The sequence below is a fragment of the Fistularia commersonii genome, chromosome 13 (genome assembly GCF_037954325.1).
Source record: "Fistularia commersonii isolate RoL2024-O1a breed Wild chromosome 13, RoL_Fcom_v1.0, whole genome shotgun sequence".
Taxonomy (NCBI): Eukaryota; Metazoa; Chordata; class Actinopteri; order Syngnathiformes; family Fistulariidae; genus Fistularia; species Fistularia commersonii.
Window position 1 is genome coordinate 1,647,588 of NC_141296.1, and position 19,827 is coordinate 1,667,414.

The following is a 19,827-nucleotide window of genomic DNA, read 5'->3' on the forward strand; positions in this document are numbered from 1 at the left end:
AAAATCATTTTTAATGGAGATGATGTAGAAATCTTACTGTCTTGTGAAAAATATACAAAAAATAAAGTGTTTTGACAGTTATGGTACTGAGCTACATACAAAAACATTCAGAATATGTTTCAGATCATCGTTTCTATCGACTGATGAAGATGAGTCCTCCCTTCCTGGAAATTTGGGACCTGGAATACTCATATCGTCTTTGCTTTGTTGAAATGAATTCAATAACCGCGGCATTCATTCATTCATTCATTCATTCATTCATTCATTCATTATGCCGCTTGACGGATCACTTTGGTATTTTAACTTACCTTAATTTCCAGACTATTGAACGCACCTCAGTATAACCGGCTAAACCAGGGGTCGGCAACCCGAGGCTCTATAATCTTTACACTGCGGCTCCGAGCGGCTTGGGAAAATACATTTTAAATATTTAATTGAAGTGTTCATTTGTGTTAATTCCCTTTTTTTAACTTTTAGTTCTAAGTTGGATGATTATTGTGATCTTGAAATATTGAATAAAATGATATTTATTATTTTTCGCCGCTTAAAATAACGTCACACTCGCGGAAGCCGGTATAAAGTCCCGATATTTTGCAAATATTTATTTTTTATTGTTTACTGACACAGTGATTATTTCCCCGATTTATTTTTAAAATTCAGGTCAAGGCTCCGCTACACGCTCTGAAAGCCCAAAGCTCAAAATGAGTTCATTACATCAATAAAATTGAACTTTTTCCGGAATACTTTGTGAATTTTAGAAGCAACACACTACACACTTATTTATACAAAGTGGAAAGATAATAAAAAGCAACTTATACAGTGGTGCCTTTATTTTAGACGTCAAAAAGTAATTGCGGCTCCCAGTGTTTTCTTTTCCGAGAAAACCGGGTCCAAATGGCTCTTTGGGAGTTGAGGGTTGCCGACCCCTGGTCTAGCCCATCACTATCTCGGACTTCCTCCCGCGCACTAAAACCGTCAAAGTCGTCTTCTTCGGTGTCGGAGTTGAACGGACTCAGACTTTTCCCGGTCATTTCATCGGTCCGATGTGACGAGGAGAAACGTTTTAGCGGCGTGAAGCTTCTTAGCGCCCCCCACCCAAAAAACTCCATATATTAGCCGCGTCGCTGTTTACGTGAATAAAAGTCACGGCCTATCGTCCGGAAATTACGGTAATTCTCATCACGGCGCCACGTTCGTTCATTTTGCGACCATCTTGCATTTGCCGGAAGGTGCTTCGCGGTACCTCCGAGTTGCCCTCGATGAAAGGAAACTGTTTCGGTTGTAGGAACTGGGTCTTGGGGATGTCCAGACCGTCTTCACCGTACAGGAACTGGACGACGGACCCATCGCTGTCCCTCACGGTCAGATCGTACTGCACGACCAAACCCTCCAGGTGCTTGATGACACACCTGGAGGGAAAAGACACAGTAAAAATATGATTAATAAAATACTGGTTGACTCAGAGATTCTCTCTCCAGGGAACAGCCCTGCTTTTGACCAGGAAAGGTTAATTGTTGTATATTGTATCGAGAAAAAAAGGTTTAGTTCGCTTTAAAACTCAATCTAAGCATTGAAGAATCAGCAGAGTTTTGTGTTTACACGTGACATTTTCTATACAAGACTTAGAAATTGTTTTTTTTTTAGACCTACTGCTCGTGAATTATCAGAGCCGACTATTTCTTGATGTCTTCCAAGAGGCGAGAGATAAACCCAGCGGAGGAGTGAAGAACTTCAACAATGAATACAAACGTATGAAGCCAAGAGGTTCATGTGTTGACACACGACACAGACGGGACGGCATCCTGGTTTTTACCTCTGCAAGTATCCTGATCTTGATGTTTTGACAGCCGTGTCCACCAGGCCTTCCCTGCCCGCCATGCAGTGGAAGAAAAATTCCTATACAAAGAGAGAGAGAGAGATTATCAGACGAAAACACCACCAACGTTGACTATATAGACACACACATACCGTATATACATATAGATATATATATATATATACGTACACACATACATACATATATATATATACACAGATACATATATACATATAAATATATATACATATATTCACATACACACATATGCACACACATATATATACATATACACACATACATACTGTACATACATACATACACACATCTTTATGTATACACATGTAGATATATATACATATAGAGACATACATACTGTACATACACACATAGATACACACACACATATACATACACATATACATACATACATACATATAGGATTGTCTCAGAAAATTAGAATATTGTGATAAAGTTCTTTATCTTCTGTCATGCAATTCCAAAAACAAAAATGTCCTACATTCTGGATTCATTACAAATCAACTGAAATAGTGCAAGCCTTTTGTTATTTTGATAAAATAATTACATCTCAGAAAGAAAGGAAACGCAACAATCCTATCTCAAAATATTAGATCATGAAAAAGTAATTTTTGTTTTTTTATTTGCATTAGAAAAGATAAAGAACTTTATCACAATATTCTAATTTTCTGAGACACTCCTGTACATATATACATATAGATATATACACATATACATACATATATGTATACACAGATACACATATATACATATACACACACATACATACTGTACAAGCACACACACACACACAGTATGAATATGAATCATACATTCCTTGACCAGTCACCATCTAGGTAGCAGTTCTGTGCCGTTCTGTTAAAGCGCTCTGTAAGTCTGCTCTGCTTATCTTATCTTATCTTATCTTATCTTATCTTATCTAATCTTATCTAATCTTATCTAATCTTATCTTATCTTATCTAATCTTATGCTTTGAGCACGGCTGGCGGTTTATTTTTTGACTCCTGACATTTTTTGAACAAAGATGCTTTGTTTTAAGAAAGCAGGATGAAGAAACCGGACAGAACCACGTCAAGAGACTGAAGACGATTAACAGACGTGACCGGAAGACGCCTGACCTTCTCAACAAATGTTGGGTTCACGACCAAAGAAGCGACAGAACGTCTCCACGGCCATTCAACAGAGTGTGTGTGCACACACACACATGCGTGTATACTGACCTGAGGTTTAATGCCTGTAAGGAACCTCCCAGAAACAAACCCCCCGGCGCCAGGTGCCGGGTCATACGGCTGGAAACACGGAAGTGATTTCCCAGAAGGCATCAGCGGCGGCCTGCGGCCCTCCAGTTCTATTTGACCAAGTAGACACGAGATCTAAAAACAAACGAAAACCTTTGAATGCACCGACCCCGTATTTCGGACGTGTTCGTACGACCGACAAACACGGCGATGGAGGAATCGTAAGGTTACGGCCTGCGGGTGAAATGTACCTGCATAGTGTTCACGGTAGATCCCTTGGCACCGGACTGGACCATCAGTTGAAGATTGTTGTCTGGAAAAGAGGTGTGAAGGCCGACTGGCATACACACCTTCACAATACACAACCGCGTCATTATGACAAACTGTATTCGAGGCTTTTGTTCGCTTCCATTTCTTATTCAAATAGATAAAACGCATCTGAACTGCATCTTTAAATCCCATTTGTTGTCAGACTGACTGATACAGACCTGACCGTATCTGGTTTTACGGTATGATCAACGTTATTTAGGACGTTCGTAATAGATTCCGCATTAGATATATACGTTTTTAATGACACACATACATGCACAGATACAGTAGCTGATCCCTGATGGAGTCCCACCTCCACCTTGAACTTCTCTGTTACCCCTACAACACACTGTACCAGTGTCTCACAGCGAGCATACATGTCCTGCACCAGTCTAACATCCTTCTCTGCCACTCCAGACTTCCTCATACAATACCAGAGCTCCTCTCTAGAAACCCTGTCATATGCTTTTTCTCGGTCTACAAAAACACAATGCAACTCCCTCTGGCCTTCTCTGTACTTTTCTATAAGCATTCTCAACGCAAATACTGCATCTGTAGTACTCTTCCTAGGCATGAAGCCATACTGCTGTTCACAAATACTGACTTCTGCTCTCAGTCTAGTTTCCACTACTCTTTCCCATAACTTCATTGTATGGCTCATCAACTTTATCCCTCTATAGTTGCCACAATTCTGCACATCCCCTTTATTCTTAAAAAATAGGCACCATCACGCATCGTGTCCAGTCTTCAGGCATCTTCTCACTCTCTAGGATCCTGTTGAATAATCTAGTCAGAAAATCTACGGCTGCCTCTCCTAGACACTTCCACACCTCCACAGGTATATCATCATCAGGACCGACTGCTTTTCCACTCTTCATCCTCTTCAATGCCTTCCTCACTTCACTTTTACTAATTTTTGCTACTTTGTGGTCTACGATAATCACCTCTTCTACCCTTGCCTCTCTTTCATTTCCCACATTCATCAGTTCTCCAAAGTACTCTTTCCATCTTCCCATCACTCTTCTAGCATCTGTCAATACATTTCCCTCTCTGTCCTCGATCACCCGGACCTGTTGTACATCCGAGCTTGTGTTACATGTTTACCCTTAATAGATTGTCTGTCTTCTGCATCCTTTTCTCTAACACCGTTTAACTTCATATCCTCTTTTCTCATTTTTCTTCTTACCTGCCAATTCCAACCCCAGCACACGTCTAACATATTAGAGAAATAACTTTAAAACATCATTTCTGTGAACAATACCTCATGGCGCCTTCAACGGTTTATAGATTATACCTCAAACAGACTTAAAGGCTAATTTTGATTTAAGTACCCACCACTGCATGCTCTTATTTCATTTTTATGCGTGCAAGTAGGGATCATGGAAATTGTACAAAACAAAATTTTTAATTTAAATATTTAGATTTTTCTGCATTTTATTTCAACTTTAAAATCATTAATGATCATATAAATGCACCGACATTATTTTGCACGTAATAATCCATACAAAATTAAACCAAAGGGAAAAATAAGGGGTTTCTAAATTCAATATTGATTGAAAATACTTTATTAAAATATGCAAAGAAAATAGTTTGGCAGGCCGGATGTGACTATAAAATGCCCAGGTCTGATTTAAAAGATGACGTAGGTGTAGTTTGACAAACACATCTTCTAAATCTATCAATGAATAACAAGTGAGTTCAGACTTATGATGAAGTTGGTGTTGGAATAAGGTTGTGGACACGCTTGGAATATCATTAAATGTGCCGTTCTCAGACTTATTCATGACATCCCATTCAATAATGTCGGTGTTAGTTGACCTCAAATCTAAATTTGAAACTTTAAGGGTGATGAGATGTCTAATTTCTATTTTTAGAGATTTAAGGGAAAAAAATAGTTTAATATGTACCTGTCCTTGTTGACAAACCGTACATTTATTTAAATTCTGTACTGGAAAAAATTAAATTATTTCTCGCTCGAATATCTTCCTTTATGAGGTGTGAAACGGACATTTACCGATGGACTGTTGAATCATTCGAACGTCTTCTGGTGATGTCTCACGTGGATATCTATAGGAGATATCGTGACATGCGAATTCGTAATAAAGAAGAAGCCGCAGAGTGTTTCTAAAAACTCCTGCAGCGTCTGCATGCAGGTTCACGTCACGGCGCCCTGAAGGACGCCTGGCGCAGCAGCGGGACCTTCAATAACCCGACGAAGAAGAAGAAGAAGAAGAAGACATCAACTCCCAGGACGGAGGAAAGAACCCGATCGGCTAAAAGCGACGTCGGGCTATTTCTTGGGTGTCCTGACTCTTCTGTTGTTTAAGAATTTCCACGACAAAACTCAGTAATGAGCCAAAATTCAAAATGTTGACTGGCGTTAATAGGAAAATTGAATGGATAAGCAACCTGTGCTCACCCAGACAACAACTTGCCTGGTTAATATCATTGTTTATTTGGTTGGCCACTTCTTTAAACTTGTGGTCGGCGATGCTGAAGTCTCTTTGGTCGGGGTTGAGGTGAGCGTCCTGCCAACGGCTTTGAGCTTCAGCCCGATCCACGTTGTGGGGAAGGTTGAACGCATCCTGGATGGCCTGAGAGTTCAAACACACGTGACATCATTAGTGAAATAAATCTATCAAACATTTGTGAACCAGCGGACGGATTCTTACCGAGAAGACCCCTCGTCACCCGATCCTTTCTTTTTAATAATCTATAAATTATCTTTCAGGTCTTCCTAAATGCCTCCTCCCTGCGAGTTGTGATGGACGCATCTTTAAACCATCTAGAAGCCCAATCTAGGCTAAAATAAAGTGTTTTGTCACCCCGAGAAGAATAAACAAATAAACATAGACAGTGAAATCTTGGAAACACCCCGTTCCATGCCACATAGATGATCCAAAAGCGAACTATCTTTGTACCGCTATCCGAGACACGCTACTGACCGCAAGTTTCACGTTGCTAAGATTTTAACATCTAATATATGTGAAACGTGGACCACTTTCACATGTTTGCATGAAATGTGAAAACCCAGATAACCGCTAACACTGTAGAATACTGACAATCAAACCAAAACCAAGTCAATCTTAAATTTGATAAATCGCAGACGGTAGCTGATGAGAGCCAAGACAGACAGGATCGGCTAGAAATAATCCTACTGTTATTTTGTTCAACGGTGAGACATTTTCTGCCAAGTTCATCATCGCCTCTCCGTCGACAGAATCCCCAATCCGAGAAGTTATCGCATAAAATCTTATTACATTACATTTTCATCTACGGGGTGGACGGTTACGGAAACTTACTTTGGTGCCAATCTTCCTCGAGTCCTTTATAATCTTTTTCCTCTGCCTGTTGGCGTAGTGTTTCACCAGGATGTCCTCCACACCTACAAAGTTCCCCAAAAGTTTACATTTAATAAACACATAAACACAGCGTTGCTGATCCACATGGATGATTCAGGTACCCAGAGTGAAGCCTCGGTGTAGCTGAAGGTAGGCGGTGAAGAGTCGGGCAAGACAGCTGAGAACTTTGCAGCTGGTTTCGCCTCCGTAAAGTTCGTAGCAGCAGTGGACTAAACCGTATGCTGAGGAACCATAGTGAGCTTTGTCCAGAACACCAACTAACAGCTCCCCGTGGTGGATCAATACCTAGGAAGTATGCAAAAAAAACCCCAAAAAAACAATAAAAAAATCAATTCCTGATTCACTGTAACAACATGCTTTGTTCAACATTTTTAACTTTGAATTTTAAGATAAAATTTATTGAGCCCGATTGGGGAAATTTCCTTTGTCACGGCAGCGTAACAGTTATAATGTTAAAAAATAAAAAAAAAGTAAAATAAATATGACTAGAGAGACAGAAGACGTGAATAAATAGACAGCAGCAACAACATTAGGGATAATAATGGACAACATAAAGGAACAGAAAGGGTGAAAAATACACAACCAGGACTAAACGACAATATAAATAGTGATAATAGCAATGACAAGAATAAAATAAACAAAGCAAAATAGGCAGGATGTTTATTTTATCTTGGAAGCTTTTGAAGTCTCACTGTTTAAATTGAAAACTAAGCACAAAAATGGGGATACTTGCAAGGCACAACTAAAGAGGTGAATGTAGTTGCACCAACTTTTATTATGAGATGAGATGAGAACAACTTTATTAATCCCGAAGGAAATTGTTGTGCCAGAGTTTCACGTAAAAAAACATAACAGTAATAGATAATAGTAGAAAGGAGGAAGAATAAGAAATATAATGAAATATGAATTGTCTTAACTGTTAGCAGTAACTACAAAGATTGAAGATTCCCTGCGGCTGAGGGAAGAAGTGTTTATTATTAGTTATTATATTATAAAAGTTATTAGTGTGTGTGTGTGTGCACGGGTATACCTGCGAGTCACACATGCTATCAGGTTTGTATCCCGGAGCTGCTCTTGGAGGAACTTGTATCCACGCTTTGCTTGGGATTTTTGATTTCCCTACCAGGTTGAGAGGAATGGCGTTCTGTGGGATGACATTCAGTAGGACCGTAGACACGACCTGGAAGAGACAGCGTACGTACAGTATGAGCGCTAAAATGGAGAGTTTACTTACATTTTCAATACAAACCTACTAGCAGTACCTTCTGCTCGCTCTAAGCGATCTCAGGCAAAACTGTTCTCAGTTCTACTACCTCAGTGGTGGAACAAACTTCCGGAAGCAACAAGACGAGCATCATCTCTCTCAACCTTCAAGAAACAGGTCAAAACTTTTCTCTTTCAGGACTTTTTACTGCGCTGATGCCCCAGATCAGGTTAGGCACCAAGTTAGGCTATGCAGTGTGTGTGTGTGTGTGTGTGTGTACGTCTTTGTCAAAAAAAACAAAAAACAAAAACAACTCACTAACCCCAGCTTACTGTTCTGTATATTTCCTGTGCATCTTGTATTTGCAAGTGTATTTGCAGTGCTTCTGTCCTCTATTGTAAGTCGCTTTGGATAAAAGCGTCTGCCAAATGTAATGTAATGTAACGTAGTGCATTCGGAAAATGTAGAGAAAATCAAAATGAATATAGATTCTCAATTTCATTAAAATGATTGGAATGGGAGTGAGCTTCTGGTGTCTTTTCCATCCAAAATACTGGAATACTGAACTGAAAGTCGCATTCCAGACAACATAATGCAGCTGACCGACTTCTAGTTTTAATTTTCCAGTCTTACGTAAACCGATCGACTTAACCTGTTTTCCCGTCCACAGCTGCTGCGGTTTGACGATGGCTGGCGGCAACAGATTCACGCGACCGGGTTTGTCGGTCAGTCCTCGGTACACCAGCTCCGTGTACTGTTCTCTGGTGAAGAAGCATCCTCGGATCGTCATCCTGGTACCGGATACCATGTGGTCTTGGATCAGGCCGGCTAACGGTTTACCGTCCTGATGAGAGCGAGAGGAACAACGACAACTCATGAGCTGTAAATGAAAACGTGGATAGAGAAACCGGGGAAAACATGGAGCGGTAAATGTGTAACTCGACATTACTTTTGGCACAAGGTACTGTTGGTCGGTGCTGACTAACATGTAGGCTTCTGCTCTCCCGAGCTCACTTTGAGGGAAATGAGCGTTCATCTCGTCTCCGTCAAAATCTGCATTGTATGCCTTGCAGTTGGCATAATGGAGCCTCAATACCTGTGACATCAAAAACATGATATAATACACATTATATCCCAGTATCTGACATTTTAAGGGTCCGAATGGTGACGTGAGTTGTTACCTTCTCTCCCGGTAAGATGCGAGCACTGTGGGCCTGGATGGAGGGGCGATGCAGAGTTGGCTGTCGGTTCAGTAACATAACATCTCCATTCTTAATATGACGGTTGACCTACAAAAAGCAGACGCGCACGTAGATGAAGAACAACTCACTGCTAAGATGGGGACTAATAAGAAGTAAGCCTGGCTTGGCTGTACCAATACATGTACCAATACGGTTTAATTATTAACAAAACAAATTTTGTGCGCTCGATCTTCAAGGTTTTTTTTTTTTTGGCATTGTACAGTCTGACGTCCTGCAGATCAAAACATGCTGTGCACGCTGGAAAAATAGATAATCCGTGTCAAATTTTGTTGTGGCAACTGGACTTGATTTTTTTTTCTTTTACCTCTGGAAGTTATTTCACCTCTCCTGCAAGAAGCTTCTCGGGTTCTACTCCAGAACTAGACTGGGGAGTTTTAAGCATACAACTCCTGGGGCTTGGTCATCGGTCAAAGTTGTGCTAACTCAACTTAGCTAAGTTGAGCTAAATCAAAATAACTGAGTTAGCTAAGTTGAGTTAGCTAACTCGGTTATTTTGATGAAACTAGGTTGAATAGGGATGTTGTGTTCACGTCAGTGTTGATAGCAGAATAAACAATTCCTGGGACTCGTGTGTGCTAGAATTTTAGATAGGCATTTTTACCACTCATGATTAGATTGTATTAAACAAAAGAAAATTGTTGGCTAATTTGGCCAGAGGCTCAGGTGGTTTGGTGTCAGTTGTAGATCTCCAGATGGTTCGCTAGGTGCGTTTGGATCTTGTATCTCGTTTATCTATCTTATTATGGGGTAAGCCAGGCAAAAGTATATTGCCATTAGTGGTGAACCAAGTATTGCTTCAAGTATTAGCTCACCACTACAAGACATGGTGGTGCCCATATCACCCATAGTGCTTAACCAAGTACTGGTTGAGCACTATGGTGGTAATATACACTCAGAACTCTCCATCAGGGCCAGAAGGTTCAGCAACCGCAGGTAGGAAGGGTCGGGAAACCAAAGTCCGACATGTCGATTAAAGCGGTAAAATCTTACAGCTATACTAATTCAGCTGTTGCTTCACACGAACCGCCAAAAGAAAGAACTACGAAAAGGAGAGAGAGATAAAACAAATACAAACAAAAAGGACAATGTCATGCCTTACATTGCTGGTATCTTGGAAAAAGGTTTTAAACAAACACCAACTACACTTCGTACCCCACAAAGGGAAAGACTGGTGCACGCAAAGGGTCCGACACGCAGACAGAAGATCAAGAATGTGATGTATTCTATCAAAATATCTTCTGTATTTGAGAGACGATACTGACGACCCAACACAGGAGTGCCTCGGCTTCAGGAAGGGACTCCACGGTCCACTAACATCTCAAGTACAAGGGCAACTCATTTGAAGACAACATGTCTGCGGTCTGGCCATAGAAGACATGTGATTTGATAAGAGTTCAATAATCCATGTTTGTCAAAATGGAAAACAGCATATCTGAAGAGAGGAGGGGACGTAAACTGTCTTAGACATAAACTCTGTGGAGTTCTGAACAAATCCGGTCTATTTTTTGCTCGAAACGTAATACATGCGAGAATAAGTGGTTTGTGTTAAATGCAAGATAAATCATCTTTTATTTGATCCCTTACTGGGCAGCGGATATGCATGTTTTTTCTTTTCTAAATGTCTAATGTACACATTAGCCATAGAAAAGCCAATTCAAAGTCTAACTCATGGGGAGTCCAAGAAATTCGTACCTTTGTTCCACTAACAACACCCACATTTGCACAACAACCTAAATCAACTGTGGTTCAACAAAACAACTCACAAATCATCTCGAAACTTGATATAACATCCAAATCAAGCAGCCATGACAAGATTTAAGAAAGAATTTCAAGCTACCATTTGATCAACTTGGACTTAAGAGATACAGGATAATGTACTTTAAACAATTATATCCTGAATTTTAAAAAACCGTCACCCTCGTAAAATAATCGCCTAAGTTATTTTTTTTTTTAAATGTTTTTTTTTGCCTAAATCATCTCCTCATGATGCTGAACACCTCTGGGAAAATTACCTACATCCTCAGATAAACAGATTCTACCCCTTTAGTAGAAATTGTCTATGTCAAGAGTGTGTCAAATGGTGCCGCTTTTTGTGTTTCCTGAAAGAAAGACTTTGGCGATTATTTTAAGGGGGTGACGATATACTGCTCAAAAAAACAAAGGGAAGACTTAAACAACACAATGTCACTCCAAGTCAATCAAACAATCAATACGGATTGACTGTGACTTGTTTTAAGGAAATGACATCATCGTTGCATCAGCGTGGAGTGTGTTTTTACACTTATATTTGGAGTCCAGACCTCCATGGGTTCATACGTTTCATTCCCATTGTGTGATTTTGTTGTCGGCACATTCAACTACGTCAGGAACAAAGTATTTCTTAAAAATATTTCATTCATTCAGATCTAGGATGTGTTATTTTAGTTTTCCCTTTATTTTTTTTGAGCTGTGTATTTCTTGAATAAGATTTATCACCAGCGTTTGGAAAGGATTTTCATGTGTTTGCAACATGTCGCGTGTGAAACGTGACAATAACAAATATTTTCCTCAATTCTACTTCAAACATACGATTCCGTCTTGTCCCTTTCCAAACACGTCTTCCTGTGTTTACGGTGACAATAAACCAAAACATCCGCAATCATCCATCAGGATGTTTCCCTGAATAAAAATATAACCAAAGTTAGGAGGTAACTCACTATTTTAATGGCCATTTTGTGAGGACCAGAACAAGGCGTTAGCAGTTGCTTAGCAACCGCCTCTCTCTGCGCGTGGTTGGTGGCCGAGAGGATGGTCCTCCTCCCGTCTTCGTTGATCACCATGGAAGCACCGGGGTGGACGTTCGGACCGTTGAGAACCGCCTGGCGAAGTTCTTTCACGTTCCACGGCGTGACCGGCTGCGGGTACGTTAGCTTGGTGGCAAACACCTGCTCCCACGCAAAAAGTTACTGGTAAATACATGATGTTATCTTGGGATTCAGTGAAAGAAACGCTCGGGGATTAAATAGGACGTACCAGTGGAATTCCTATCTCGTTTGTCCCGATGTACATATCCGGACAGATGACAGATCTTGCAGCGTGATCTACTCTTTTGCCCATCATGTGTTTCCGGAATAATCCGTCCTTCTTCTCAAGGATCTGGAAAGGGGAGTTTGTTTTCATCAGTGCAGAAAGAAAATGCAAATTTTTTTTCCCATTGTTTTACATCAACAGGCGATGCATGTAGATAAATTCTGCCGGTGTCTCATCAAATCCCATTTTGACTTCATTTAACCAAAAAAAAAAAAAAAAAACAGGAGAAAAAGCTCCCTGGAGCGTTTTCTAAAATGTTTGAAAATATTTTTTGTTTTAATATGATTTCTGTAGGAGGACAAACATGACACAAACATTCTTAATGTTTTCCAATGCTGTAGAATAAATATTAAATTTCAACATTTCTGCCAACGAAGATTTGCATCATAGCCTGCGACATGTTTCTACCAGCCGGGCGAGTGGCTGTTGTGAACAAACTGTGTGACGGGCCGTGGATCCCAACGGGGAAAAGAGAAAAATAATAATAATAATAAAAATAATAATGAGGAGAACTGAGGATTCAACATTTCTTGGACCGAAGGATTGCCTGAATGTTTGCTCTGTAGCGAGAAGTTGTCAAATAACAAAGAATAATGTGGAAAGACATTTCCAGGGAAGGCATGCAACATTTGCAGCCGAGCACCCAGTTGGGAGTGAGAGAAAAAGTGTAATTGTATTACTTCTGGAGAAATAAGGAAAGCGCAAAAATAGATTATATAAGGCTTTTAATTTTTTTGCGACTCCAGACATATTTTTGTTTTTTTTTGGTCCGATATTTCAGTGTTTCCCAACCTTTTTTGAACCACGGCACACATTTTACATTAGAAAAATCACACAGTACCACCAAATAAATATGTCAAAAAACATTTTCAACAAATTTGAATGAAACCCTGGTCTCAATTTACTTTGTGTGAAGTCTAATATATCTAATATCTGTAGATTCGTCAAGTTGCAATGCAAATTTCCCACCGATGTGCAACTTTTCCAGAACACTTTTTTTCAACATCAGAAGACATGTCATCAATATGTCTGAAAACGGTATTATTTGAGAGAACTCTATTTCTTTATCAACGCCAGAGCCGAGCATTTCTTCTCCAATGATTTAGCCGGCAGGTCCTATTAATGTTTTGCTGTTTGGATTTAGAGTTCAGCAACTTTCTAGCAGCTTTCACTGCTTTCTCACTCGTCTTGGTCGTTTTCAACAACGCTGCCTGTTTGTTTACGCAGATACAAGTACTTGTTATTTTAAAAATGTATCACGCAAAGCGTCACTAATCGCTCTGATGCACAGACGCACAGGTTCATTCACTACCCGTCGCCATGGAATGGACACGCCGCCCACATAGACATAGGAAGACCCATTATTTGCGTCGGATAAATAATTTTCGGACCAATCGGGTGAAAGTGGGCATTTTTCCACGGCACACCTGATGATCTCTCTCGGCACAGCGGTTGGGAAACATGAAAAGTTTGTATCCAACACCTGGAAATTTAGCATTGGTGTCCCAATGGTGGGCGCTTCAAAACGAAGGTATGTTGGCGGGACAAACTGTCTGGACGGTTTCGTCATTAAAACCATTTTTTAAATGGCTTTTTGTGACTGAGACCTAGTCGAATCTCACAAACAAATGCATTATTTTTATTTCGTTGAGTTAGAGTTGAATTATAATCTTGGCTAGTGCCAGTGAATGCCATTAGAAAATGGTAGTTTTAGTTTTTTAGTTAAAAAAAACCCTCACTAACCCAAGCTTACTGTTCTGTATATTTCCTGTGCATCCTGTATTTGCAAGTGTATTTGCAGTCCCTATGTCCTCTATTGTAAGTCCCTTTGGATAAAAGCATCTGCCAAATGCAATGTAATGTAATGTAAAAATGGATGTTATAAAATCAATATTTTATTATTAACATATTTTTATTTTATTTTTATTTATTTTATTTATATATTTATTTTATATTTGGAACAAAGTTAATTTATTTTATATATTTATTTAGTTTATATGTTTATTTTATTATTTATGTATTTATTTATTTTTCTGTTATTTAGAATGATCCAAATTACACTTGTTGGAAATATACTAAGCAGTATTGACATTATAATATCTTTAAAGCAAGTATTTTTTGATCAATACTGATGGGTATATTGAGAGAGAGGAGGATACAGAGAATGGGGCTGGAATGTGTCAAAATAAGTGAATATTTGCAAAACTAAAATCTAAGCTTTAACAGTTTGAACCTTATGAACAGTGGTTGGGAAACATGAAAAGTTTGTATCCAACACCTGGAAATTTAGCATTGGTGTCCCACTGGTGGGCGCTTCACTCGCTACTTAAATGATTGCACTTTAAGCGACCCGTCTGCCAAACTGCTGAAATTCACAGAAGAAATTCACATCTCTCGTCGGAGATGGTGAGGTTTCTGCTTCTCGATGGGAGGTTTAACGGTGCCGGTCAGCGTGGTCCACTTGGGAACCAAACATTCAATTCCTGGCTTTTCGTAACCTGTTGAAGTGTCGTTGAGCGAGACACTGAATGTCCATGAATTTCCCGCATTCATAAATTTAAAAAACACTGAACTGAACCTGCTTAAAGCAGTGGACAGTGGGTTTCAGGAGGAGGCTTTTAATAAAAAGGTAAAAGGATTTTTAGAGTCCACGGGCCTCAACCTAGGGAAGCATTAAATACAGAGTTTGAATTAATCATTTATCACACATGGTTCTTAAAAATCTACAATATATGTAACAGTTTTGAACCTTACTTTTGCTACACCCTGAAAGTGTGGCTGTTTGTTTATCAAGTTAGGCGTTTACTGTCTTTTGCTGTTGGCAGGTTTACTGTGATATCAGGAACAGCAGAGAAAATTCTGAAATTTACATAATCACAGTCAGAATAACTTTATTAGCCAAGTATTCCAAATACAAAAATAATCTGTCTTAGTTTACCACAAGGAAACGAGTAATTTTATCCGCAGTTGGATAGTATTAAGATTAATTCAGTAAACAGAACACATTTTAATTATTCATGATTTAAGAGTCATCATTTTTTTCAGAAAAACCTTTGACAAAAATGTCAATGTTATTAGTGGATGGAATATTCACGTCTGTCAATATAAAAATAAAACATTTGCAAAGTCTTGCACGCCGTTTATGTATTGAAAAATGTTGGCTTATACATTGAACTACATTACCTTGCCATGTTCCTCTCCATTCTTCATTTTTAAACTTGGTCCTTGCAGGATTAACACATTCAAAATTCTTTTTCTTTCCATCCTATGTTAGTCATTGTCTGGTTTCGTTAAGAGTTAAAACCCGGTTCTGCCGACCCGTCACACCCACGACCCGACCCGTCCTCACACAGGTATAAAAAACACACTACTAAACCAATAAATCCCCTTTTCATTTATATATAAAATATTTATATTTATTTATTTCATTTATTTCTTTTTATTTACCTCAATTTTGCTCCACCTCACTGACCAAATTACTCCCGTGGATCATCACCGTTATACCAAACTTGTTGTATATGTGAACATACTTATCATAAATTACAATAGTGACCAGAATTCGATCCATGTAAGCTTTTAAATTCTTATGAACAAAGAAAAAAAAAAAAAATTTCATGATTCTGCATTTCTTGTCATGTGGGTTTTTACTATGTTGCAAAAAAGGATATTTAGTCTATGAAGAGATGCATAAATATGTATTTTTTATGAATCCTTTGTGAATAAAATGTATGCAACGGCAACTGGCTGGCCTTAAATTATAAACACAACAGGTACTCACTCAACCTAAAGGGGAACACAGTTCTGCACAGAGAATCCAAAAAAGGTCAGTTTTTACACTTTCTCTACAGTAGTGAAACGTTTGAACGGCTATTTTATTTTATCTGTTAAACAGCATCTGCGTCACATATTTTACCTGTCTGATTCCCGGGAACTTCTCTGTCATAACTTTATCCATATCGCTGTCGAAGACGATGTTAACGTGAGACTGGAGGCGAATCCAGGCGTTGTGGAGTTTATCCGTAAACGTCTGTCCTGGAATCTCCGTCAAAAACGACTGGTCCGCCAAATCAGCAGCCTTTATTCAGAAGAGACAAAAGATTCAAATTACCTTTTTTTTTTTTTTTTTTTTTTACTGGATCTGTGCGGATTTGATTCCCACACATTAAAAGCCTTATAAAATTTTTTTTTTTTAATAATTAATACTCACTTCCTCTGCTGGAGCTTTCTCACCAGCAATTAGAGCGAGAAGTTTCCTAATTATTCCGCAGTCCTTCATGACAGCCTGCATGTTGACCGTCTGACCATTAGTGAACATCTGATCACCCATACGATTGATCGGTCGATACCTGGCGGGCAGGAGATGGACATGATGAGCTTCATACGAATGCACTGCAGGTTTTCGGGCCGAGTGTTTCTGTCTGTATCTGCATCGTACCTGGAAGGCGGGACAACCAAGAGTTCCAGGAAGAAGAGGTCCAAATTGAACCATTTGTTTCCATTTTCTAAGCTGAAACCTTCTTCCGATCCCATAAACAGATACTTGAGGAAAAAGCCTGGAAAAAAACAAGCAAAAAAAAAAAACACCAACATAACTATTTTTTTTACAGAATCTCTTAATATCAGGCTTTAAGTTAATAGTACAAACCCTAATTCCCATGACGACCTTGTGAAAAATGTAAATAAAAACAGAATATCATGATTTGTAAATCACTTCCAACCTAAATTCAGTTGAAGACACCTCAAAGACTCTATATTTAATGTTAAAACTGTTAAAGCTTAGATTTTAGTTTTGCAAATATTCACTTATTTTAACACATTCCAGCCCCATTCTCTGTATCCTCCTCTCTCTCAATATACCTATCAGTATTGATCAAAAAATACTTGCTTTAAAAATATTATAATGTCAACACTGCTTAGTATATTTCCAACAAGTGTAATTAGGATCATTCTAAATAACAGAAAAATAAATAAATACATAAATAATAAAATAAACATATAAACTCAATAAATAAAAATATGTTAATCATAAAATATTGATTTTATAACATCCATTTTCTAAATGGCATTCACTGGCACTAGCCAAGATTATAATTCAACTCCAACTCAACAAATAAAAATAATGCATTTTTTTGTGAGATTCAACGAGGTCTCAGTCACAAAAAGCCAATTAAAAAATGGTTTTAATGACGAAACATACCTTCGTTTTTCCAGAGTTTGTTGGTGTGTTCTCTGGCAGTCGTCGCTGTCAGGTAGACTCGCTTTCCTGCCATCATGGCCTCTAAAAACACACAAAAGTACTACATCACTTTACAATCTCACAGCTCAAACAAAGCGACAACAATTCATCAATTAAAAGACAACATGGGGATACTAAGACAAGCAGTGATAGTAGTGACGTCACTCTGGAAACAAATTAACGTGTTAGTTCAAAACTTGAGTCGGTGATCTACAGTTAACGCAACAATTCAAAAATACATGCACACACACACACACACACACACACACACACACACACACACACACACACACACACACACACGTCATCTGTCTTCATCCATCTGACCCCCCCTTAAATTTTTCTGTTTGTACACAAAAGATATTTGTGCCAAATTTAGTTACAATACAAACATAGTCTATATTTGGTTTCCCATGCATTGTGATATCATTACGATATATATTATAATGTTCTATCATAGATAGTTGTTTTTTAGACAGTTTTAAATAATTACTTGATGATTTTTATAACATTTTCTTGCAAATTGTCAGATAATTTGCTGATGTTTTCCCCCCAGATTTCAAATGTTGTTCTTTTTAAGACAGGGGAGAATAAGGTTAACCACTCAAAGACTGGAGCCGTTTCCCCACAGTAAAGAAGACACCGGGAGCCACACAATCTTTTTGAAATTTTAAATGTGTTAACACGGCATATAAAGTTATATATATTTTTTTTTTGCCTGTATGCTATGGATTTAAATGCACTGTGAACAGCAACATAGGAATTTCACTGTACAGGGAAACCCTTTTCCACACTGTGCATAAACAAAATGTGTTGCAACAACTTAACAACTGCAGAGAAAACCAAATGACATTTCTGCATGCAACAAAACATTTTGAACTCTGAAAAAAAGACAAAGCATATAGAAAAATACTCGATTTCTATTTGAGTCTATCTTGTATTTATGGGGGGGGAAAAAAAGCAAAACTAAAAAAAAAATGTCTTCCTTTTACTGGACACTTTAAAAATGAACAAAAATAAAATATATTTTACTAAAATCCTCGATTATTTTTAAAAGCTACAGGGAGCCGCGGGTTGGCGACCCCTGATACAAGGCATGTATTCAATATTTTGATTACATCGCTGTGCAAAATTTCATTTCACTGTGCAATATTTCATTTCATAACAGCTACACTACAATTTTTTCCTTCTATCATACTATTGTGCACTCCTTACCTCACTTGTTACTAAGACACTTATAGTTTTATCACTTGTTTACTAAGACACTTTATAGTTTCACTGAGACACTTTATAGTTTATAGTTTATTTTTATTTCTAATTTTGCCTTTTCCTTTTTATTATTCATTACTGTTATTTTTTCTGTAACTCTGGCACAACAATTTCCTTCGGGATTAATAAAGTTGTTCTTATCTTATCTTATCTTATATATTCGGTTAGCTTCGGCTTCTACGTTACCATCATATTCCTTACCATTCATATCGTCAGTAAGCTTTACTCCTGCAGGGACCGTGACGATCAGCTTACTGTTGTGTTCACGACGTATCGTGAAACGCCCATTCCTACGCACAAAAACAATCCTTATGGGGCGGCTGAGCGATCGTTCTTGAAAAGCAACATTTCTAGGCTTGGATTGGAAGTGTTGTTGAGCAGGACGCTGAACTCTTTACCGCTCCCTTGGCACCGCTAAGTGCCGGCACAACCGCTACATCCATGATGGGTTAAACACACGAGGGATTAATAAAGTAACATAAGAAAATGACCTGTCAGACATGTACATAATGGCTACAACCTCTTCTATTGTTATATCTGCATCATGAAGAAAATCTGTGGCAATGTGATTGTCTGGAAGAACAAACTTAAGACATCAAATGAAGATATAACTTTGAGAGTCTTTCTTCGACTTGCTTTCTCGCCTACATTAAAAATCATTGTTTTTACCTGCAGTGAGGGCACTTCCTGGTTTTCATATGGATTTTCCAAAAGTCATTTATCAGGCTGCTTTTCTTTTCAACTTGGTGTTTAATCTGCAAAACAAATAAATTAAAGATTTAAAAAAAAACCCAGAGTTTGTACAATGAGTCCGGTGTGTAGTTACAAAAGTCAAAATATAAAGATGATGATACAGATTTGTATTTGAACAATGTAGAATCGGTTACTCACTGGTTTGTTGTTGACTGAGTCTTTAGATCTCAATCCAACGACTGTGTTTGTAAACTCGCTCAGAACTCTGTCAATATCATCTCCGGTGGCTTTAGGACACTCATCCAGGAGCTAACACACACACACACAAAC

General features: G+C 38.5%; 1 protein-coding gene across 1 annotated transcript in view; it reads right to left on the bottom strand.

Moving 5' to 3' along the window:
• The window catches only part of polr1a (RNA polymerase I subunit A), a 36,476-nt gene that overhangs the window by 13,609 nt on the left and 3,040 nt on the right, over positions 1 to 19,827 (bottom strand). The window contains exons 5-24 of the mRNA XM_086158371.1: positions 19,696 to 19,806; positions 19,474 to 19,559; positions 19,006 to 19,094; positions 17,497 to 17,577; positions 16,735 to 16,852; positions 16,507 to 16,645; positions 16,213 to 16,374; positions 12,243 to 12,365; positions 11,927 to 12,154; positions 9,150 to 9,257; positions 8,918 to 9,064; positions 8,621 to 8,812; positions 7,795 to 7,944; positions 6,866 to 7,049; positions 6,705 to 6,787; positions 5,838 to 5,996; positions 3,345 to 3,443; positions 3,076 to 3,228; positions 1,814 to 1,896; positions 1,244 to 1,409 (exon numbers count right to left, since the gene is read on the bottom strand). Coding sequence (XP_086014497.1) covers positions 1,244 to 1,409; positions 1,814 to 1,896; positions 3,076 to 3,228; positions 3,345 to 3,443; positions 5,838 to 5,996; positions 6,705 to 6,787; positions 6,866 to 7,049; positions 7,795 to 7,944; positions 8,621 to 8,812; positions 8,918 to 9,064; positions 9,150 to 9,257; positions 11,927 to 12,154; positions 12,243 to 12,365; positions 16,213 to 16,374; positions 16,507 to 16,645; positions 16,735 to 16,852; positions 17,497 to 17,577; positions 19,006 to 19,094; positions 19,474 to 19,559; positions 19,696 to 19,806 — 2,661 coding nt within the window. The remainder of the gene's footprint in view (positions 1 to 1,243; positions 1,410 to 1,813; positions 1,897 to 3,075; positions 3,229 to 3,344; positions 3,444 to 5,837; positions 5,997 to 6,704; positions 6,788 to 6,865; positions 7,050 to 7,794; positions 7,945 to 8,620; positions 8,813 to 8,917; positions 9,065 to 9,149; positions 9,258 to 11,926; positions 12,155 to 12,242; positions 12,366 to 16,212; positions 16,375 to 16,506; positions 16,646 to 16,734; positions 16,853 to 17,496; positions 17,578 to 19,005; positions 19,095 to 19,473; positions 19,560 to 19,695; positions 19,807 to 19,827) is intronic.